A 24,395-nucleotide genomic window follows, 5' to 3' on the forward strand; every position below is an offset into this window, starting at 1 on the left:
GGGGGTGATGAGGTCGGTTTTGTGGGTATTAGGATTCTGGCCATAGCATTCTGCAACATTTGAAGGGCTCTAATAGTAGAATAGGGGAGGCCTAAAAGTAGAGAGTTGCAATAATCCATTTTTGAAAGTAATGTCGCTTGTAAGACTATACGGAAGTCTTGTGCATAGAGCAAGGGTTTAAGTTTTTTGAGGATGTGGAACTTGAAGAACTTTCCTTTATAATTGTATTAATGTGATTTTTGAAGTTTAGTTGGTTGTCTAGGGAGACACCAAGATCTCGTATGGAGTGGGGGAGTGAATTTGAGGGTAGGGTGAGGTCGCAAGCGGTGGGTGGCGTATGGTCTGGATGATTAGATATGAAGGCCAGCTCCAAACAACGGTATATAAAAGCACATAAATAAATAAATAAATAAATAAAATATGATGAATTAAGACAAAGCACATACAGAAGCCCTTGAGCCAGCCCTTCCTGAATTAAGGCAAAACACATACATAAGACCTCGAACAGCCATTCCTGAATTAAGGCAAAACACATACATAAGCCCTCGAACCAGCCACTCCTGAATTAAGGCAAAACACATACATAAGCCCTCGAACCGGCCACTCCTGAATTAAGGCAAAACACATACATTAAGCCTCTCGAACCAGCCACTCCTGAATTAAGGCAAAACACATACATAAGCCCTCGAACCGGCCACTCCTGAATTAAGACAAAACACATACATAAGCCCTCGAACCAGCCACTCCTGAATTAAGGCAAAACACATACATAAGCCCTCGAACCGGCCACTCCTGAATTAAGGCAAAACACATACATAAGCCCTCGAACCAGCCACTCCTGAATTAAGACAAAACACATACATAAGCCCTCGAACCGGCCACTCCTGAATAAATATAAAACACATACATGAGCCCTCGATCCAGCCCTTCCTGAATTAATACAAAACACATACAGAAGACCTCAAACAGCCTCTCCTGAATTAAGGCAAAACACATACCTAAACCCTCGAACCGTCGCTTCTTAATTAAGGCAAAAGATATACATAAGCCCTCGAACCAGGCACTCCTGAAATAAGACAAAACACATACAGAAGAACCTCGAACAGCCACTCCTCTGAATTAAGGCAAAACACATAAATAAGCTCTCATTCCCTGTAGTACCCGGATCATTCCAGACTGTGGGTTATCCCTTCCAGCAGATGGAGACAGAAAAAAACTTAGAAGGGCACCCTCTCTTAACCTTTGTGCCACCTGCATCCCTTTAGTTATTCTCTGTCTCCAGCAGATGGAGGTGGTGCAAAACCTGCAGTCTTGACCTGTTTTAGGGTTAAGTCTAGTTTCCTTTAAAAAAAAAAAAAAGATAAAGAAGCAAAGGGACTCTGAAAAATAAATAAATATAAATGACATTAAGTCTCCCAGGGTGTGCCAGCGATCAGTTCCCCCCTGGTAGGAGGCTCAGAAGATGGCATAGGTTACCCTGCGGGCTCCTGCAAGGTAAGGCTCAGGGGAAAGATACCTGTGGTCCAGTCCCTCTTCTCCCTTTTGCTGCCCCCAGCCGATTACAGAAAAAAAAAAAAGTTAACAAAGTGACCTGCCGTTAGTTTTTGGGTATTCTGGATGTGCGATTTCGAGTTGGGGCAGATTTCTTTTCGCGAACCGTGCTTCCCTCGCTCTCCTGCCATTTTTTTGTTCTGCTGTGATTTTTAAGCTCCCTCTTTTCTGCCATGATACTGCAGCCATCTTCTTGTACTGCCTGCACCTCAGGAGCCCAGGGCCGATACATTCCCCCTCAGTGCGGGAACGGCGGCCATCTTAGACTTTTAAGGAGGCAGAAGCCAGAGCTTTGGGAGCAATTGAGTTTCCTCCCGATTTGTCTCCAGTCCCTACCAATCCTGGGGATTATTTTCACCAGGACCATGATGCTGACCAGAACCAAGATGCTGATGAGGGTGAGACCAATCCCATGGTGGGGGAAGGGGCTGGTTCGAAACACTTTCACCCCTAGACTTTGTGCTTCTGATGCACAAGGTGTTTTTGGCTTCTCAAACTGCTTCCCAGACTCAGCAAAGTAGTGCTTCACGATTGAGTCGGTCATCTGAGCCTCCAGATAAAATTCCTAAGCGCTCAGATACCCAGGAGGCACTTCAAGTCGTTAAATTGCGTGCTCCACCGGCGGCATGAGCAGACACAGTGGATGGTGGGGTTGCGCACATGCCAACCCCTTCCTTGCCCCTTCCCGGCAAAGGCTCTGAAGAGGATCTGATAAAACACTCCTCTCTGCATGGTGGTCCGCCTATTTCACAGGTAGGAGCTGGAGCCTCTTATTCCCTCTGTTTTATCTGAATTAAAGGTGGATCTCCCCCAAGTTTCATTACCACAAGGTTCTGTGGATCCTGTCTTAGCGGGGCTGCAGGCTTCAGCAAAAACCTTTCCCTTGCATCCTATGCTACACCAGTTGATGACTCAGGAGTGGGAAGTCCAAGATGCTGGTTTGAGGGTAGGAAGGGCTATGGATAAGCTTTACCCTTTGCCAGAGGACTCGGACTTTTTGCGGTCCCCTAAGGTGGATGCTTCTGTTCCACGTCACAAAACAGACCACCATTCCCGTCGCGGGTGCGGTGGCCCTCAAGAATCTTCAGGATAGAAAACTTGAGGTTCTTTTTAAGCGGATCTTTAAAGTTTCAGCCCTGGGTATTTGCACAGCGGTGTGCAGTAGCCACATGCTGCGGGCGAGCCTCCGATGGGTACAACAGTTATTGACTTCAAGAGAGCTTCCTCCTGGAGAGTCAGAGCAAGCGGAGCGTTTGCAGGCGGGCGGGTGGCTTATGGGGTGGATGCGCTGTATGATCTCCTTCGTACATCCTCCCCACACCATGTCCTCTGCTGTATCTGAATAGAGGCTCCTTTGGCTGTGTAACTGGTCGGCTGATGTTTCTTCTAAAACTCAGTTAGTTTTTACCATTTAAGGGAACGTTCCTCTTTGGGGAGGATCTAGAGCAATTGATGAAGTCTCTGAATGAAAACAGAGTTCACAAGCTCCCTGAGGACAGGCCAAGGCCTTCCAGGGGTTTTTCCGTCAACATGATCTTGTTTTCGAGGACAACAGAGGTTTCACCAGGCTAGGACCCACAAGCCACAGAGGAGAGACAGCCGGCGCCGAGGACACAATTCTGGAATTCTTCCTTTCGAGGGCGCAGAACAACCCGCGACACAAGTGCAAACACGACCCCTTGTCTCTAAGTCTGCCCAATGAGATCTGGCAGGCTCATCCTCGCTACCTCGGTTGTGGGGACATTGTCTGAATTCTACAAGGCATGGGTCAAAATTACTTCTGATCAGTGGATAAGCTTTACCCTTTAAGCATCATAGAACACGGCTACGCTTTGGAATTTGCTCGGCCATTTGAAGACTTCTTCATGATCTCCCCCTGCGGTGCAGGAGCCAAGGCTCAGGCCGTACGGCAGACCCTCGCTGGCTCCTGGCTCTCGGGGCTATTCAGCCAGTTCCCCAAGCGGAATGGAAGACAGGGCGTTACTCCATTTATTTCGTGGTCCCAAAAAAGGAGGGATCCTTCTGGCCTTTTATGGACATAAAGAAGGTGAACAGGCTCTCAAGATACCACATTTCCGCATGGAGACCTTACGTTCCGTGATTAGCTGCGGTTCACAAGGGCGAATTCCTAGCGTCCCTGGAACTGATGGAAGCATACTTACACATACCCATCGTGAGAATCATCACAAATTGCTTTGCTTTATGATACTAGGTATGCATTTCCAGTTCTGCACACTGCCGTTCGGACTGGCTATAGCCCCTCGCCCATTCACCAAGGTTATGGTGGGTTGTGGCAGCGGCCCTGGGGAATCAAGGCCTTCTAATTTATCCCTACCTAGACGTCTGGCTGATCAGGGCGAAGTCCAAGGTCCTCTGTAGAGAAGCTATCAGCAAGGTCGTCGGGCTCCTGGAATCGCTCGGCTGGCTGATCAATCAGGCCAAAAGCAATTTTGTATCTTCTCAAACGATAGACTTCCTGGGCGCCTGCTTTGATACCAACGTAGGGAGAGTTTTCCTCTCCCCGGACAGACAAAACAAGTTGATGGTGCAAGTTTGGCGCCTGCTGTCACTGCAGCCTCCCAAAGCCTGGGACTATTTACAGGTCCTCAGCTCCATGGCATCCACTCTGGAGGTAGTCCCCTGGGTCTTTGCTCATATGCGGCCATTACAACGTGCATTGCTTTCCCATTGGGACCTGAAGTCGGAGGAGTTCCAGTTTCCTTTACTGCTCACTGATCATGCCAGTTCCAGTCTTGGGTGGTGGATGTGCCCGCACAACCTGTCCCGAGGGGTGGACCTTGAAGTCCCGAAGTAGATAGTCGTGACCACAGATGCCAGTCTCTCCGGCTGGGGAGCTGTCAGTCAGTCCCACTCAGTCCAGGCCGCTGGTCCCCGGAGGAGTCCAGCTGGTCGATCAATTGTCTAGAAACCAAAGCAGTTCGACTGGCTTTGCAACACTTTCTCCCATGCCTTCGCAAACAGGCGGTCAGAGTTCTGTCCGACAATGCACCGATGGCAGCCTACATCAACTTTCAAGGGGGCACCAAGAGTCAAGCCGTAGCAGACGAGGGTAGAGCAACTCATGGCCTGGACGGAAGAAAATTTGGCGCTGCTAGCAGCATCCCACATCGCCGGGAAAGACAACATACAGACAGATTTCCTGAGTCGGAAGTGCAAAGATGCAGGAGAGTGAGAACTCTCGGACCAGGCCATGAGTCTAATTTCCCGCAGATGGGGGACACCCCACATGGACTTGATGGCGATGTGAGACAATGCCAAGCCCCTCGGTTCTTCAGTTGCAGAAGAGATCACGGCACAGAAGGAGTCGATGCGCTGCTACTCCCCTGGCCAACCTCAGTTCTCCTGTACATGATTTCTCCTTGGCCACTCGAGGGCAAGGTTCTGTGCACGATAGATGTTCACCCAGGGACCGTGATTCTAGTGTCCGGAATGGCCCCAATGACCGTGGTTCATGGATCTGATCAATCTAGCGATGGATGGTCCCAAACAACTCGGACATCTTCCACATCTCCTTCATCAAGGCCCTATATTTTTCGACCAGGCAGATCGCTTTTGTCTAGCGGCCTAGCTTTTGAAAGCAGGAGATTAAGGAAGAAAGGGTACTCGGAGGCAGTCATTACTATGCTTCTGCAAGCCAAAAAAAGTCTACATCGCTCTCAAATGCTAGGATGTGGAGAGTTTCGAGACGTGGTGTCACGAACGAAGGATTCTTCCCAAGTCTTAAGCTTTTTTTTGAAGGCCGTGCAGTGTTCTAGGCGGAGATCTGGAGGTATAGAGTTCCATAAAGATGGGCCTGCTACAGTTAGTGCCCGTTTTTTTGTAGATATGAGTTGGGTGGTTTTGTGGGTGGGGATGACTAAGGATCCTTCGTATGCGGTTCTGGAGGGTCTATTGGAGGTGCGGTATTGGAAGCTGTTATTTAGCCAGGTAGTGTTTTGATTGTTTAATGTTTTGTGAATAAGTGTGAGGCTCTTATAAAGGATTCTCGAAGAGATCTGGAGCCAATGAAGGTCCTTGAGGATTGGGGTGATGTGTTCAGATCTACGTGAGTTAGTTAGGATTCTAGCCGCAGCGTTTTGCAGCATTTGAAGGGGTCTGATTGCAGAAGCTGGGAGGCCTAAGAGAAGGGAAATTGCAAGTAATCGATCTTGCTGAACAGGGTCGCTTGGAGGACTGTTCGAAAGTCATTGTGGTGTAATAAAGGTCTTAATTTTTTCAGTACCTGTAATTTATAGAAACAGTCTTTGGTCGTGTTGTTAATATGTTTTTGGAGACTGTGGTGGTTATCAAGTGTAAAGCCTAGATCCCTAACATGTTGGGAGAAAGTGAAGCGATGCACCAAGGGTGGTGGGATAAGGCGACGTGGGGAGATAAAAAGCAGCGTGATAAATAGAAATTTGATTTATCAGTAGTTTTAAAATATTCTTTTATTAGTATGATTTTACTATTATAACTGATGCTTTATGTTTCTTGATTTTATTGTTTTATGGTGGTTCTGTTTTTCCATTGTTAATACACAGAGTCTGGCTTCTTGGGGTTTTCATTTCAGTTTTGTCTAATTTGTACTCCTTTATTTTGTATTCTGTATTTGGTGAGGGTCTGTCTCTGCTCTGTGTGTGTGACCGTGATAAGAGATTCTGCTAGCATGTAGTGTCTGTATAGGGATCTATACAGTAGGTGGTGTATTGGTATTCTAGGACTCAGTGTAATATTTACCCTTGCTTATTCAAAGGTAGGGTTATTGTTGATTGAGTCCTTGGTGTTATTACTGTTATGTTACGATGGGATTACATAAGAACATAAAAAATTGCCATGCTGGGTCAGACCAAGGGTCCATCAAGCCCAGCATCCTGTTTCCAACAGAGGCCAAACCAGGCCACAAGAACCTGACAATTACCCAAACACCAAGAAGATTCTATGCTACCAATGCAATTAATCACTAACCAACCTCTTTCCCTTTTTAACAATACACCAACTTAAACATACAAGGGAATCCCTGTTTGGTGGTAGTCTTGTACGGAGGTTTTTCGATAAGGGTAACCGATTTGCAGTTATCCTTTCCTTAAACTCCGTCTATTATTCTTTTATTAAGTTCAAAATGTTTCTGAAAATAGTCTTTTTAATGTGCTTTTTAATGAATTTTCTTAAAATCCCTTCTCCCCTGCTGCTTTTCCGACCCACTGCAATTTTTATTTCATACTTATCAAGGTCGTCGCCTTTAATGGTATCTCATGGGTACGGAGCTGCATGTCCGACACGGGCCATGTTTCGGCACCATGTGCCTGCTTCAGGGACTATGGGAGAGTGTACTGTGTCCTGTACAGGGTTCACAGCATACAGTTGACTTTTCAAAACTTCTCCTGTCTGACGTGCGACGCCTTCTGTGTTTGCAGTGCAATGCAATTGCAATGCAATTAATAGCAGTGGCTATTCCCTAAGTAAACTTGACTAATAGCCGTTAATGGACCTCTCCTCCAAGAACTTATCCAAACCTTTTTTGAACCCAGCTACACTAACTGCACCAACCACATCCTCTGGCAACAAATTCCAGAGCTTTATTGTGCATTGAGTGAAAAAGAATTTTCTCCAATTAGTCTTAAATGTGTTACTTGCTAACTTCATTCGAAAGTGTAATTAACCGATTCACATCTACTCGTTCAAAACCTCTCATGATCTTAAAGACCTCTATCATATCCTCCCTCAGCTGTCTCTTCTCCAAGCTGAACAGCCTTAACCTCTTCAGCCTTTCCTCATACGGGAGCTGTTCCATCCCCTTTATCATTTTGGTTGCCCTTCTCTGTACCTTCTCCATCGTAACTATATCTTTTTTCAGATGCGGCGACCAGAACTGTACACAGTATTCAAGGTGCGGTCTCACCATGGAGCGATATAGAAGCATTAGGACATTTTCTGTTTTATTAACCATTCCCTTCCTAATAATTCCTAACTTTCTGTTTGCTTTTTTGACTGCTACAGCACACTGAGCCGACGATTTTAAAGTATTATCCACTATGATGCCTAGATCTTTTTCCTGGGTAGTAGCTCCTAATATGGAACCTAACATCGTGTAACTACAGCAAGGGTTATTTTTCCCTATATGCAACACCTTGCACTTGTCCATATTAAACTTCATCTGCCATTTGGATGCCCAATCTTCCAGTCTTGCAAGGTCCTCCTGTAATGTATCACAATCCGCTTGTGATTTAACTACTCTGAATAATTTTGTATCATCCGCAGTATAGATTTTGAGTGTCTTTTTTGTGGGATTTTGTGTTAGTTCACAATGTGTCTGGCAGTGGAAGGTGTTTGTGCTGCTGTTACTGTGAGGTGACACCAGAATTTGAAAATATCTTTTAGTATGATGAGCTGTAAGGGAAACATCCAAGCTCCATTGTTTGGGGGAATTTCAGTGGTGCACAGAGTTACAGAACTGGAGGTGTAGGATGTATATTGACATTCTGTCCCTTCCTATATATTCCAGACTTCACTCTCCTAGCCATATAGAATTAGTTGAATGAGGCTATCAAATAATTTTATAGTAGTTTTACTAGAAGTGTGAAACTGGCCAGCTTTTTAAAATTACTCAGATGACCTTTTGGACTTTTTTATTAACACTTTTTTTTATAACCAATTTTAAAGCAGGATCCATGCTATAGAGGTGGGTGTGATGAAGAAATGTCATTTTGGCTCCCTCCCAAAAATTCTTCTGTCTAGAGATGTCACTGATTTTCTGTGACCTTAAGCATTAGTACAAGAAGGATTACAGGGAGGGGGAGGGGGATGCTGGAGAGACAAACAAATACATTGGCCCCTGGGTGCGAGCCATATGGGGCCGCAAGCGGTGGCAAAAAGGAGTGGAGATTTTGCGAGCTGCAAGCAGTGCCCAACCTGCTCACGACCCAGAAAACCACACAGTCAGCGGGCGTGATCGAGAATGAGGTAGGAGTCGAGGCTGAGACCAGGGGGGTGGCGGCGCAATGGGGGGGGGGCGGGGGCGCAAGGGAGAAGGCTCGCCTAGGGCGCCTAATCCCCTTGCACCGGCCCTGCGGTTATGCCTCCCTTCCAGCAGATGGAGACAAACTTGAAGGGCACCCTCTCTTAACCTTTTGTGCCACCTGCATCCCTTCAGTATTTCTCTTTCTCCAGCAGATGGAGGTGATGCAAAACCTGCAGTCTTGACCTGTTTTTAGGACTGAGACTTGTTCCCTTAAAAAAAAAAAAGACAAAGAAGCAATTGAATCTGACAACGAATAAAGCTTTTACAAAAAAACCCCCAAAATACCCAGGACTTTGGAAAAAAATAAATAAATAAAAACGACATAAAGCCTCCCAGGGTGTGACAGCAATCCATTCCCCCCTGGTAGGAGGCTCAGGAGCTGGGGTAGTTTACCCTGCGGGTTCCTGCAAGGTAAAGCTCAGGGGAAGATACCCATGGTCCAGACCGTCTTCTCCCTTCTCGCTGCCCCCAGCCGATTATATATATAAAAAAAAAAGTTAACAGAGTAGCCTGCCATTAGTTTTTGGGTATTCTGGCCATGCGATTCGAGTCGGGGCATATATTTTTTGCGAACCGCCCGTCCCTCACTCTCCTGCCGTTTCTTTTTTTCTGCCGTGATTTTTTAAGCTCCCTCTTCGCTGACACGATGTCGCGGCCATCTTCTTGTACTGACTGTGGGGAGTCTGTTTCCAGACTCTCCCATGCAGGCTTATTCTCCCAGTGTCTCTCCAGCAGGGAGGGCAGTTCTTATCAAGGGACAGGCAGCTTGTTGCAGCCCCGAGGTGCCTTAAAATGATCTGCACCTCGTGAGCCCAGGGCCGATACATTCCCCCTCAGTGTGGGAACGGCCGCCATCTTAGAAACATTTAAAGAGGCAGAAGCCAGAGCTTTGGGAGCAAGAACATTTCCTCCTGATTTGTCTCCAGTCCCTACCAATCCTGGGGATTATTTTTGACCAGGACCATGATACTGACCAGGACCAAGATGCTGATGAGGGTGAGCCCAATCCCATGGTGGGGGAAGGGGCTGGTTTGAACATTTTCATCCTAGACTTTGTGCTTCTGAGGCACAAGGCTTTTTTGGCTTCTCAAACTGCTTCCCAGACTCAAAGTGGTGCTTCACGATTGAGTCGGTCATCTGAGCCTCCAGATAAAATTCCTAAGCACTCAGATACCCAGGAGGCACTTCAAGTCGCTAAATTGCATGCTCCGCCAGCAGCAGGAGCAGACACAGTGGATGGTGGGGTTCCGGACACGCCAACCCCTTCCTTGCCCCCTCCCGGCACAGGCTCCGAAGAGGATCTGATAAAACACTCCCCTCTGGATGGTGATGACCCGAAGGTGGTCCACCTATTTCACAGGGAGGAACTGGAGCCTCTTATTTCCTCTGTCTTATCCGAATTAGGGGTGGATCTCCCCCAAGTTTCATTACCACAAGGTTCTGTGGATCCTGTCTTAGCGAGGCTGCAGGCTCCAGCAAAAACCTTTACCTTGCATCCTATGCTACACCAGTTGATGACTCGGGAGTGGGAAGTCCAAGATGCTGGTTTGAGGGTAGGAAGGGCTATGGATAAGCTTTACCCCTTGCCAGAGGACTCATTGGACCTTTTGCAGTCCCCTAAGGTGGACGCTTCTGTGTCCGCGGTCACAAAGTGGACCACCATACCCGTCACGGGGGCGGCGGCCCTCAAGGATCTTCAGGATAGAAAACTTGAGGTTCTTCTTAAGCGGATCTTTAAAGTTTCAGCCCTGGGTATTCGCGCGGAGGTGTGCAGTAGCTACATGCTGCGGGCGAGCCTCCGATGGGTACAACAATTATTGACTTCAAGAGAGCCTCTCCTCCTGGAGAGGCGGAACAAGCAGAGTGTTTGGAAGCGGCGATGGCTTAAGGAGCGGATGCGCTGTATGATCTCCTTCGTACATCCTCCCGCACCATGTCCTCTGCTGTATTTGCACAGAGGCTTCTTTGGCTGCGTAACTGGTCAGCTGAATTTTCTTCTAAAACTCATTTAGGCTATTTACCATTTATTTTTATTTATTTTATTTATTTGTAACTTTTGTATACTGATCTTCTTGTAAAGTATACAAATCAAACCGGTTTACAGTGGAACAAGATAACTTCGCATGAGAGCTTACATAGAACCCAAAACTTAGTATATGCTTTGCATAGATAACAATAAATAACAATACTATGCATAGATAATCATGGATAACAAAAAAGATAATATAGTTTACAATAAATAAACAATAAAGATAACAATAAATACAATATCTATTTTGCATGGCTAACAATAAATAGCAGGGGCAGAATGCACCAGAGAAGAACTAAATTGATTGATAGATGGGGCAAAAGGACCTGATAAGTGAGCTGCAAGAGGCATGGAAATAGGCTGGAGCGAAAGAGAGATATAGTTCAAAATGGACTGAAAGATGCAGAATTAACTTAATACAGTATATAATGCTTGATAGTTGCCATGGGACAAGCTACGATAGTTGGTATGGTTACCCTGTCGGTTCTGGAAACGCTGATTTGAACAACCACGTTTTGAGTTTTTTTTTTGAAGGAAATAGGGCACGAGTCTTGTCTGAGGTCCGGTGGGAGAGAGTTCCATTGTGTGGGGCCTGCCGTGGAAAGGGCTCTTTTGCTTAGGGTTGATTTTTACTTGGGGGGGGCGTATAGAGTGCCTTGATAGGCTGTTCTAATCGGTCTGACCGAAGTGTGGGGGCGCAGCTGGATGGTGAGATCAATAGAGGAAAGATTGTGTATGGATTTGTGCAAAATGGTCAGAGCTTTATAAAGTATTCTGTATTTATCGGGAGCCAGTGGAGGTTGTGGAGGATGGGTGTGATGTGGTCACTCTTTTTTGAGTTAATTAGGATCCTGGCTGCTGAATTCTGTAACATCTGCAGGGGCTTGATGGTGTTGGCAGGAAGGCCAAGCAGCAGGGAGTTACAGTAGTCTATTTTTGTGAGGATGATTGATTGAAGAACCAACCGGAAGTCCTGAAAATGCAGAAGGGGTTTCATCTTTTTTATTACTTGTAATTTGAAGAAACCTTCCTTGGTCGTGTTGTTTATAAATCTTTTGAAGTTAAGCTGGTTGTCCAGGAGCACACCGAGATCTCTTACATGAGTCGCGGTTTTGGCGTTGTCGGGTGTAGTGGACGTCTAGTTGAAGAGGGAGTAGTTGTCCCCCTGGGAGATGATGAGGGTTTCCGTCTTGTCCTTGTTGATGACTAGGTTGAGACTGGAGAGGAGTGTGATGATTTCCTGGAAGCAACTGTTCCAAAGGTTAAGGGTTTTTTATTAAGTTAAGGGAAAGATCCTCTTTGGTGAGGATCTAGAGCAATTGATGAAGTCTCTGAATGAAAACAGAGTTCACAAGCTCCCTGAGGACAGGCTGAGGCCTTCCAGGGGCTTTCCGTCAACACGATCCCGTTTTCGAGGACAACAGAGGTTTCGCCAGGCTAGACCACAAGCCACAGGGCAGAGACAGCCGGCGCCAAGGACGCAATTCTGGAATTCTTCCTTTCGAGGGTGCAGAACAACCTGACCTTTGCCTCTAAGTCTGCCCAATGGGATCAGGCCTGTGTGTGTCTGTGACTGGCTGTGTGGGTTTCTGTGAGAAAGCATGCCTGTGCCTGTGTGCTTGTATTGATGTGTGTGAGGCTATTAAAGTTTTTATGCTCTCCTCCAATCCACAACAATCTCAGGATGAATAGAAATCTAAAGTTCCCAGGTATGGAGAGCGAGAGATTTTTTATTATCGTTGTGTTTAATTATTTGGATTTGATGCGTCTGTCATTTTGAAATATTTTATTAGTGTTTGGTAATTCTATTCATCATCTGTTATGAAATGTATAATTTTTTAGTATGGTTTTACCATTCTGATCGATTTATATTTCTTGATTGTATTGTTTTGAGGAATAGTGATGTTCTGCTTTTCCATTGTTGCACTGCATACAGAGTCTGCCTTGTCATGGTTTCCAGTTCAGGTTTTGTCTGCATATGTGTGTGTGTTAGTGTGTGTGAGAGACAGAGGAAGCATGTTTGTGTTGTGAGAGAGACACAGAGGAAGCTTGTGTGTGTGTTTCACAGACACACACACTTTCTCTATTTCTACTCCTTCAGCTGGCCACACCCCTTGTGAGTCCTGTACATTTTCTTCCCTTTTGGCCTCTGTAGCACCCCCTCAAGTATGCTGCCAAGGGAGAGGGGCTGCACAAGAAGAATAACCCCCACCTGCATCTCTAGGTATAATTATCAGAGTGGGGGGTTGCGGGTTACGTTAGCATCTCTGGGATAAATGATCCGAAGGCCCCGACCCATCTCTTCTAGGAGCCTCTGTGGTTCTCACCACCCCCTCTGGGAACAGTGTTCAGCACAAAAATCACCATTTTACTGTAAACATTAACTTCTTTTACTGTTAACAGGTACACAGAACACTGCAGAAATGATAAAGCAAACGAAGTGAAAATAATTAGTAATAGCACGCATCCATAAGCATATCAATCACAATTTGGCCAAATATTGTTCTGGTACATAAATCAACCTGCCCAGTAAACCAGGGCCATGAGCAACTTGAATTTTCAGTAGCAGCCTGAGGATTCTCCTGTTCAGACTGCCCTCTGGCAAACCTTATGGTTACCCAAGACCTTAAGGGTAAATGTCATACCAGTGCACAAAATAAATGTTATACGGTTACTGTCATTAGTCCCCAGTCCAAGGAGTGTACACCCCCAAAAAAAGGAAAATCCCAAGAACGTTGGGCACGAGTATCAGTAAGAAAGTGGTTGTTATATCCTAATCAATGCAGGCTGTATAAGTTGAGAATGTGTTGGCACTCTCTGGAAACTCCAACACAGAGGAAACCAGCTGGTTCCCTGCCCTGATGCAGGGATTTAGAAAGTCTGGGCCGGCCTCTACTTGGTAGCAAACAGGAGGGGTTTATCTTGCAGCTCCCTGATGCAACTGTCTGGGGCCAAGAACGCCAAAGGAATCTCTGTACTGCTGCTGTGCAAATTAGGATTACTTAGCTGAACTTTATCCTGCAGGAGGGGGACGTCAGCTCTCAGCTCCTGGACTCTCCTTCTGCTGTGCTCTGTATCCTTGTAGCAATGGGTGGAGGGCAAGGAGGGATCCTAGCCCAAGCACAGCTCTCGCCTTCCTTCCCCTGCTGCTCTCTCTCCCCGACAGGGTTGCCAGGTTTTCATGAAAGAACAAGCACTTTTTTCCAAAAAAACAAGCCCAAAAAAAGCCCAAAACGCGTGAAATTGAAACACCAATGTCTGTGAGTCGCATAGATGACAAAGGAGCTTAGCTTTTTGCATGTTTCTCTGTTTTAGCATGTTGCAGAAGGTCTGCATGATGTGCACGAATGTCACACTTACAAAATCTGCACATAGCCTTACTCTCATTGTTGGCAACAGAGTGAATTCATGCTTTTAGTTCACATTCCTCTTCCCATGCTTAATAGTATCTTTTAGTTCCTTACTTTAGCTATAGTAGATCAAATCCATTTAGTAGCGTAGCAGCCAAGGACGGAAACAGTAGGTATGGACAGGCTTTCTTACAAAGGTGATCTGCTGCAGGAAGAAGAAATGAAAGAGAAAAAAAAGCAAAATTAGATGAAAGCAAAAGTGGTGTAGAACAAATTAAAAAAAATAGCATTACAAGTTTCCATGTCACATTTTTTACCTGTAGTCAGCAGGTATGGACAAGCTTTCTTTTAGTCAAAATAAGGATTTTTTTATAAAGGTGATCTGCTGCAGGGAGAAGAAATGAGAAAAAAAAATAGATGAAATCAAGTGGAGTAGAACAAATTAAAAAACACCAGCCCCTCTCACTCATTCCCTCCTCTGAGCACATCCCTGGCCCCCACACACTCATTCCCCTCTCCCACCCCCTATAAACACATTTTCAATTCCCTCATGCTCATTCCCCCCTCCAAGCACATCCCTGGCCCCCCCACACACATTCCCTCTCCCACCCCCTATAAACACATTTTCAATTCCCTCATGCTCATTCCCCCCTCCAAGCACATCCCTGGACTCTGGCCCTCATACATTCATTCCCTTCTCCCATCCCCTACAAACACCTCTTCAGTTTCCTCATGCTCATTCCACCCTCCTAGCACATCTTTGGACCTTGGCTCTCACACACTCATTCCCCTCTCCCATCCCCTACAAACACGTCTTCAATTCCCTCATGCTCATTCCCCCCTCCAAGCACCTTCCTACCCCCTCAGAGCACATCTGTGGCCCCCACATTCCCATTCCCCCCTCCCAACATACTAATTCCTCCCCTCCTGATACCTGGCTGTAGCTGCACAGTCAGAAAATTCCTTCTCTGTTGCTTGCTGGCAGCTGCAAAGTTGTGCTGGCCTTCCAGGTCTGCCCACGTGCGAGGCTTGTGCATGCCATGCTGGGTTTGCCCCACAGCTGGTGTGAAGGTTCGCAGCTCTGGTTGGCTTACTGCTGCAATAATTTAGGGTGCGCCTGCTATGGACAGGCTTCATTGCAGCAGCAGCCAATCAGAGCACAAGTCCTGCCCAACAAGCCCAACAAACCGCGACTGGCAGAAAAAATAGCCCAATTAAAAGCAGCCCGCAAATCGGAGAAAAACCCGCGAATGACTAGGAAAAGAAGCCCAATCTCGCGGTAAATAAGCGAGGATGGCAACACTGCTCCCCGATCTCCCACGCAGCCTCGTGCCTTTCTTAGCTTGCTCTGCACTGATTGGTCTGACGGTCTCTCCTCTCTCTGGGTAGTAAGCTGGCTCCCCATTGGCTCATTGTAGTAACTGAACCCCCCTGTGGCTCTTGTAATCCGATAAAGGCTGCTTTTTGCAACAGCACAAGTCTCATGCTGGATCTAAACTGAAACAGTTTTATTATGACCTCTCTCTGCTCCACAGGGAAAAACAACAGTGCCCAGTTGTCCCCTTGCTGCAATTCTGAGATACAGTTGTCACCAGTCCAGTTATTCTCTGTTTGTAACCGTCTCTTTTTAGTCAGTAAGGAGGTCCAGACAACTGATCCGTAAAGATAGACTTTTATTGCCAGCAAGATGCAGCTAAGACAAAGGCTCAGTACAACTGCATGCCCCTCCCCTTCAGGAGCAGACTCTTATGCACTTTACAGTTCTTATCTTTTACACATGCGTTCTAAGCATTGCTGAGCAAGCATATTCCGGCTGAAGGGGCTACTGACCCCCTCCCTAGACACCCTGGAACTTTCGTGAAACTTCTCCCATGTTCTGCAGGAGAGGCTGCTGGGACTTGCAGTTCTGGAAAGGAATTTGCGAGTCTGCAGTAATACAGCCCATCACATAATACATCCATTGTTCTAATCTAGGTTACAGCAGTGAAAGCTTATCAGAGAATAAGAACAGCGAAGCCAAAAAAAAATGAAAATGTGCAATGTGCTGACAGAGTTTCTCAATGTCCTAATTACAGCTGTATTGCAGACTGTAAGTAAACCCGTCATGAAGCAGGGAATTCTGGTACATGAAGTCCTTTGTCAGGTTGAAGCATTCAGACCCCTTCATTCCCCCCTTTGATACTTATCATTCTTTATGAAAAGTATCACACCATCACAACGCAACTGTGGAGCTGAAAGAAACAGAAACAAGAAAAATTAGCAATTTGAGTTCTCAGGGGGCCCTAATTTCCCAAACAGTCCGATGGTTTCTTCACGGGTTTGAGACGGATGGGCCCTATTGGCTCCACCCCCCTTTGTAGCCCGAACTTGTCATGTATGGGAAGATGGCCCAGGATAAAACATGAGGATGGTTAAACAGGTTCTATAGGCTCAGTAGATACATGTACAGTGACAGAAGCTGCGTGGCTGTTTTGCGTTCAGCAATGTCCTTCATCACCCGACGAAGGCGGTTTGAGCAAGAAAGGAATAATTCAGGGTCCTAAAAAACAAAACAGAATTAAACTGGCTGGGATAACAAACAAGCTCTTAAATCCACCGATCATGGAAAACCAACCATGGAATCCATTGGTCCAGTCCCAAGCACTATTCCATTGCTGGACAGGGACGTGTGCCATCTTGACCATGCGATCAGTGATGTCTTGGATAACCTTGTTTTGGTCATCTACCTGTAAACAACAATTGGAGAGGTTAAATGTTCCACAAACCCTCCTTCCTGGGCCAGAGGGTAATCTAAAACCAATCTATTCTGGTACACTGCAGTCATAATTTTGGTATTTTGTTTTGCCCAGAGTTTAAGAGCGAAAGCAGTCGTTGGTGATGAGCTCCAGGACTGCCTGAAGCCTGATGATTCGATGCAATTAATACTGCTTGGAAGGGTTCCCGAGTTGCCCCTTTTTGCTGCTTCATCTGCTCTCTGATTTCCTTGACAATAGGGTTTGATGTCCTGGTGTGTGCTTTGCAATGCATTACAGCCACCTTGCGAGGTAGCCAAACTGCGTCTAGTAATTCACGTACTTCTGATGCATTGTTCAATTGTTTTCCCTCTATAATGCTCCATGCACTTGAATTGTAAGGAAGGCATATTTAGAGTCTGTATAGATATTTACAGTTTGTCCTTCTGCCAACTGCAGAGCTCGAGTAAGGGCAATTAGTTCAGCTTTTTGTGCAGACGTTCCTGGGGGAAGAGGTTGAGCCTCAATGATTTCATCTTCGGATACAACAGCATATCCAGCAGAACGTATCTCATGAATGATTTGGCTGCTCCCATCAGTGAATAAAGTCCAAGCTCCTTGCCAGGGTTGATCCCTCAGGTCTGGTCTACTGGAATGTATTGTAGTCATGACTTCTTCACAGTCATGGGCAACTGGTTCAGGTGCCGGCATAAGAGTGGCCGGGTTCAAGTTTTTGCTGTCTTGTATTTGAATTTCAGGAGTTTCACATAACAGAGCTTGATACTTTACAAGACGTGAATTAGTCATCCATTTTGGCCCATGAGTTTCTAGTAGTCCTTGGATAGTATGAGGAGTTGTTACTTGTAAAGTTTGTCCAAATGTTAGCTTAACAGCTTCGGGTATCAGTAGACATGCAGCAGCAATGCTTCGGAGGCATCCCGGCCATCCTTTTTGACACATTGTCCATTCCTTTTGACAGATATGCAACAGGTCGTTCCCATGAGCCTAAGGTTTGAGTCAATACCCCTATGGCCATGCCTTTTTTCTCGTCGACGAATAGATGGAATGGTTTCATCACATCTGGCAATCCTAAAGCAGGTGGTTCAATTAAGGCTTCTTTTAATTGACGTAAGCTTGCTAGCTCGTGTCCTTCCCATTGGAAGGGTTGAGATTCTGCCTCTTTACCCCGCAGTTTGTCGTACAGGGGTTGGGCAATAACTGCATAGTTAGCAATCCACAGCCTACAGTATCCTGCAGCTCCAAGGAACGCCCGGAGCTCTTTCTTGCAAGTGGGTACAGGTTGATCTCTTATAGAACTGGTGCGAGAAATCCCCAGACATCGGGTTCCTCCACGTATTTGGAAGCCTAAATACTCTACTTCCAATTCACAGATTTGCGCTTTCTTTTTACTTGCACGATACCCTTTTGAGTACAACGTCTTTAGCAGCTGAAGAGTGGATACCGCACATTCGAGGTACGTCTCTCGAAACAACAGAAGGTCATCCACGTATTGTATGACTGGCCCATACTTTACTTGATACATCTTTAAATCTTTTGCCAGTTGCTCACCGAACAGCGTAGGTGAGTGCCTAAACCCTTGAGGCAACCGAGTCCATGTGTACTGCTGCTTTACTCCAGTATCTGCATCTTCCCATGTGAAAGCAAAAATCTTTTGACATTCCTCCGCCACCGGGACGGAGAAGAAGGCATCTTTGAGATCAATGACACTGTACCACTTTGATGCAGGAGAGACTTGAGCCAGGATTGAGTACGGATTTGGGACGAGGGCTACTAGATCTGCTACTTGACTATTCACTTTTCTTAAGTCTTGTACTGGTCGATAGTCATTTGATCCAGGCTTCTTTACTGGCAACAGAGGGGTGTTCCAAGCAGATCGGATTCGCCGGAGAATGCCCAAATCATACAGTCTCTGCAGATGTATCTGGATTCCTTGCCTGGCCATATATGGAATGGGGTATTGAGGTTGATTAATCACCTGTGCATTCTGTTTCATCTCTATCCATATGGGGGTGGGGTAGCGTCGATAGCTATTCCTCCCGGGTTCTGTTCGAACCATACTTGGGGTACACTATCCATCAGTTGTCTTCGTTTTTGTGAGGGGGGTGTTTGTTTTTCATATCGATGTTCGATGGTTCGTTCGACTATGGGAAGATGTAGTCTCCATTCTTCTTGGAGGGGACAGATGAGTATCACTGGATGGTCCCCGAAGGAGGCTTTAACTTCCCCTGTTGGTTGAAATCTCAATGTGGTCTGAGGCTTACACAGCAGGTTCCATCCGATAAGGGATACCATGGTCCCGCCTACTTGTATACTTCATTCTTTCTGCAGAGGGGCAGTGAGTACCTGACCTGAGGCACCCACTATAGAAACAGTCTCTTTCGTCGGGGGGGCCGATTGGTGCAGTCATGACAGATCGTTGGCCTCTGAGTCCAACAGGCCCTGATTTTTGTTGTGTTACCTCGTGGATCTCCACCAGAGGGTCAGTGGGGATTCTTCCCTCCCGGTCTCTTCAGGCTGTATGCTCCTTGTCGCCTCCCCCGCCATCTGCCAGTGGGGGTTGTCCGATCTCCTTCCTCCTCGGCCCCTTTGTGTCGGTGCAGGTCCATTTTTGTCGTTAGTATTCACTGCAGGGCTCCCGTATTTCTTTTTGCCATTCTTCACAGTCTCTCTTCCAATGGCCTTCATTTTTGCAGTACGCACACTGATTCTTTCCCAAAGGGGGGGGTCTTGTTCCCCCTCCTCTTCGCGGTCTGCCATTGTCTTGGCTCCTTCCCGTCCGCGTGTCCTCGAGAGCGGCGGCTAACAGTCACTTTCTCCTTCATGTCTCTACTTGCTTCTCTCTTTTCTCTTCCACTTCTCTATTTCCACATACTTGGTCTGCTATAGCTTTTAACTGGCTGAGGCTCATGCCCTCAAAGCCTTCGGCCTTCTGCAGCTTCTTTCGGATGTCGGGTCTCTATTATTAAGTTCCTGGTTGCAGGGACGGGCCCTTTTCTTCTCTTCCTGATCCCTGTTCCAATACACCTCAAAATATGATGAAAAGATCACAGTCCATCTGGAAATTGAATAGGTGACCTGCGCCTGGAGGCAAATCAGTTCTGACGAGGCTGAGAAGCTGCAAAACATTGCTTCCTTCATACTTGTAAGTTTGGCATTGGGTTAATTCAATAAAGTAAACCTGGATCTGCAGGCAAGGATCCAGGGGGGGGCGCTTTAGGTGTGCAGGAGTGATGATCAAACCCTTGGAAGCCTTGTATCAATTACATTGCAAACACTAAGAACATATGGTAATAGCCAGAGCCCAGCCCCCACCAGTGGTCAAAGAACATAATTGCAATATATATATATATATATATGGGTGTGTGTGTGTGTGGGCCACTACTTTATCATTTGGGCCGACTCATATTTGCTCTTGTTCCTAATCTTGCATAGTGGCCCCTTCTCTTGCCCACAACTTCCAATAATCCTTATCTTGCGCCTGCCACTGAATCAAAATTTTTAATATTAAGTCTTTGTTTTCTCCGGTTTTTTTTTTTTTTTTTTACAAACGGCATCCTGTAATTCTCACAGTCAGCGCTGCACATGCTTGGCTGTCTTATCTTGCCAGTTCCTTAAAACAGGGAGTAGCTCTGCATATTTAACTACTGCTAGCCAAAGAAGCAACAAGAAAAACTTTAACAAAGAACCCATTCTTAATCATTTCTCTAAATTTCCCAGAGACAGCTTCAAAATAAACTGCGTCAGCAAAAGAGAGTTCATACTTTATCATGCGTTCCAATGTAACTTTTAAATAACAGATAATATATAGGAGACAAGTAAGAACAATAATTAACATGGTATTAGAGAATAGAAAGATAAGCATAGGGAGGACACTGGGATAGAAGATATGAGAAAACTGGAAGCTTCTGATTAACGTCAGCATTGAAACGCACAGCCATATTGAATGCACTACGCACTGGCTCAACGTCTTTTTTTTTTTTTTTTTTCTGGCTCGATTCCCTCCTCTCTCCTGTAATTATCTCTGCCGTTAACCCTTAACTGCCATCAAGTTCTAAACTTCAACACCAGTAAATGCATTCTCCAGTAATCAAATCAGTATTTTAACTTAACACTGTACATTAATTTGTTGTATAGTAGTCTTGTGCAGCATCTGTAAACCAAAATCTCTTCTTATTAGGGTTTAAAACAATTAAAACAATTAAAAAAATCCCTGGTACATGTGCTTGCAATTCACAGATAGCAGTTACATACATTACAATCCTTAATAATGGGGACTTCCAGTTCCCCATTTTGTGCGCCTGAGCCACCATTACGAGGGCGGCTCCCTCCACTAACTTCTTTGCCCACGACGGAGGATTTTCAATAACTGCAATCCAAGCAGTTATGTACGGTATATCCTCAGGGCAACCCGGATTCCCTTCTCGTATAACTATATTCTGGACCCTTGTGGCCGTTTGGAAATCGAAAGTTCCTACCGGAGGCCAGTTTACACACAAACTGGGCCACCTATGGGTGCATCGTTGAATCATTCCGGGTTTAGTACATTTATGTCTATCGAACACTTCCCTATAGTGTTCCGTCATGACTTTTAATGGAGTCGAACCGCCCCCTCCCATCAGGATAGAATTCACAGACAAAGGAGGGAAGGGAAGACGGATAGGTAAGGGGTCCGTACCCGTCAGACACAAAAGGGTCACAATCGCCCCGACTAGGACGCGGTCAGCCCGGCCTAGAACTGCGAGGCCATTCACTCTCTTTCACACAACAAGAAACCTATTCCCACTATCGTATGCGTTACTTCTTTTTCCTCTTTTTATGCGCGTGGCTTTCGGAATGCAATTCCTACCAAACCACCGCTTGGGGTGTGATCAAAGCCCCCTCGGTCCCCTCACGGATGGACCGGTCATTTGCTACTCTTTAGCTATTCTTCACTTTTCCCATCATTCCCATAATACTCGCCTGCAGGGTTCTTCCGATCGTCACGAAAGCCTTCTTCCCAGATCACCAGCCCAAAGGTCTCAGAGGATCTCCGTGGAATGACCCTCTCAGATACCTGATCACTGAACTCAGCGGTGGCCACTCACCAGGCAAGTCTGGGGGATCACTCCGCCACAAAATCCCCTGGACCAACTGGGGGGCTAAAATAGCGTCCCCGGTACCTCCTGGCTGAGGCTCGCCAAATGTAACCGTCTCTTTTTAGTCAGTAAGGAGGTCCAGACAACTGATCCGTAAAGATAGACTTTTATTGCCAGCAAGATGCAGCTAAGACAAAGGCTCAGTACAACTGCATGCCCCTCCCCTTCAGGAGCAGACTCTTATGCACTTTACAGTTCTTATCTTTTACACATGCGTTCTAAGCATTGCTGAGCAAGCATATTCCGGCTGAAGGGGCTACTGACCCCCTCCCTAGACACCCTGGAACTTTCGTGAAACTTCTCCCATGTTCTGCAGGAGAGGCTGCTGGGACTTGCAGTTCTGGAAAGGAATTTGCGAGTCTGCAGTAATACAGCCCATCACATAATACATCCATTGTTCTAATCTAGGTTACAGCAGTGAAAGCTTATCAGAGAATAAGAACAGCGAAGCCAAAAAAAAATGAAAATGTGCAATGTGCTGACAGAGTTTCTCAATGTCCTAATTACAGCTGTATTGCAGACTGTAAGTAAACCCGTCATGAAGCAGGGAATTCTGGTACATGAAGTCCTTTGTCAGGTTGAAGCGTTCAGACCCCTTCATGTTGTCCTTTTATTTTTCTTGTCCCTGGGTTACACCTTACCTCTCTGCCCAGGTAAGGTCTGGGAGGCAGGGACCCAAATCACAGTCTGGCCACACATCCCTCACAGTGTTTTCCCACCCTCATAAGGCAAACAATATCCTCTATACTCTGTCAACTGTAATTTCAGTGGTGTTGTCTGCATCATCACCTGTCCTTTACCTATGATTTATGTTGGTAAAACCATTAGGAAAATTCAAACAAGAATCTTTCCTAGCGTGCAGCAGATGGACTCAGGACCAATGGGTATAGTGTACTCCTGATAGCAGTTGGAGACGGATCAGATTTCAATCTGACGTCAGCCCTAGTACATATCCCCCTACAGCAGTGGCATAGCCAGAATTGATTTTTTGGGTGGGCACAAGGTTAACATGGGTGGGCTGTAGGCATGCAGGTCTACTAGTTGTTTTCTTACTGATAAATAATGCCATATACTGCACCCTAGAATGGCTTTCTAAGTAGTTTGCAACAGCCATTATGTGTCACGTATGAAACTTTAAAATAATTTACTTCAATTATTTCAAGAATAGAAAACAATCAGATCCAATCATGTAATAAAACAAAAATTAATGTATTCTTTCATGAACCATCTTTGCAGAAACCCAGAAATCTTCATAAATACAATAAAATATAATTAATCATCAGAACAGGTGCAGCGCAATCCACTGCTGCAGGGCAATTCACATTACAACTAACATGAAAACAATTTTCAAATTCTGGTGTCATCTCAGCAAAAAACAACCCTCCACTACTATTTTGTGAAGTAACAAACTCTTACAAAGAAAGAGGCATCTAGAATCTTGCCATACAGTCACAGCACTGACTCTCAGGATTCAAAAAGCAACCTTATGAAAAAGCAGCAATGCAAATACTACACCAGGCCCTAGAACATTAATCCATCACCTACTGGAATAACAGAACAAGATGGACTACTACTACAGAGAAACTATATGCTAGAAATACTCATTTCTGTCACAAACAGGCAAAACTGAGACCGACCCTTACCTAATATAGAAATAAGAGACTATAAATTAGAAACAGAAACATGCAGATAAAGCCAAAATAGAAAGCCTGAGAAACTAAAATGTCTGAACAGTGGAATACTTAAGAAAGAGCAAAATACAAAAATATAAGAATGCACATTCCCAAAGATGACATATTTAAATTGCTCAACCAAAACCCCTAGATCGATAGCCAATTTGTGTTGAGATGGGGATGAATTAACTGCAAGTAATAACTCATAAATACCCCTCACTGACTAACGAACTGACTCCCCCCCAAAGATGCGACATGACCACCCGACTGACTCTCACTCTATTTACTCTCCCTACCCCCCACCCTTTGTGGGTATACTTCTCTTCTTCCCCTCCCCATTATTACTTTCCCCTGCTAATTATTCTGACTGCTTTGATTAACTCACTTGTTAAAACTAACATGTACATATGTATATAATTCTCATATTATCTTCTCCTGCCCTTGTTAACCCTCTCCCTGTTAAAAAAAAATGTTATTATTGTAAAGCTTGTTGCTAAGTTATGTTACATTGTGAACCGAGGTGATGTTTTGCAAACGTGCCTCGGTATATAAGAAACCCTTAAATAAAATAAAATAAAATAAAAAATGAGAACCACCATGTCGGGGAATGAATTTCGCCCTTGAGGAAGGACGAGAGCGTCCGAAACATTGTACAGTGTTGGGCACGGAGAAGCAATGTGGGGAGTCTACACATTGCTAATTACCATCGGACAAGAAAGCTTCGGGCTGGAGAAATAAATATTCAACAATATCACTGACATTAAGATAAGTGAATGTCATTATACATTAATATTGTTGGCAAGAATGTGAGAAGATTTCGTTTTAATACACATGAGCACTTGAGCACAAGCAAAGAAAAAATATTATATGGACTGACCGATGATTA

General features: G+C 45.5%; 1 protein-coding gene and 1 long non-coding RNA gene across 2 annotated transcripts in view; both read right to left on the bottom strand.

Moving 5' to 3' along the window:
• The window catches only part of LOC115083400 (E3 ubiquitin-protein ligase TRIM39-like), a 41,433-nt gene extending 39,338 nt beyond the window's left edge, over positions 1-2,095 (bottom strand). The window contains exon 1 of the mRNA XM_029587205.1: positions 1,910-2,095. Coding sequence (XP_029443065.1) covers positions 1,910-2,095 — 186 coding nt within the window. The remainder of the gene's footprint in view (positions 1-1,909) is intronic.
• Positions 2,096-14,061: 11,966 nt separating this feature from the next.
• LOC115085684 lies at positions 14,062-14,325 on the bottom strand. Its single transcript, XR_003854929.1, has 2 exons — positions 14,266-14,325; positions 14,062-14,153 (listed from the first exon to the last, which is right to left on the bottom strand). It is a non-coding gene; the product is annotated as an uncharacterized LOC115085684 (long non-coding RNA).
• Between the last annotated feature and the right edge of the window lie 10,070 nt (positions 14,326-24,395).

This window comes from Rhinatrema bivittatum, chromosome 2 (genome assembly GCF_901001135.1).
Source record: "Rhinatrema bivittatum chromosome 2, aRhiBiv1.1, whole genome shotgun sequence".
Taxonomy (NCBI): Eukaryota; Metazoa; Chordata; class Amphibia; order Gymnophiona; family Rhinatrematidae; genus Rhinatrema; species Rhinatrema bivittatum.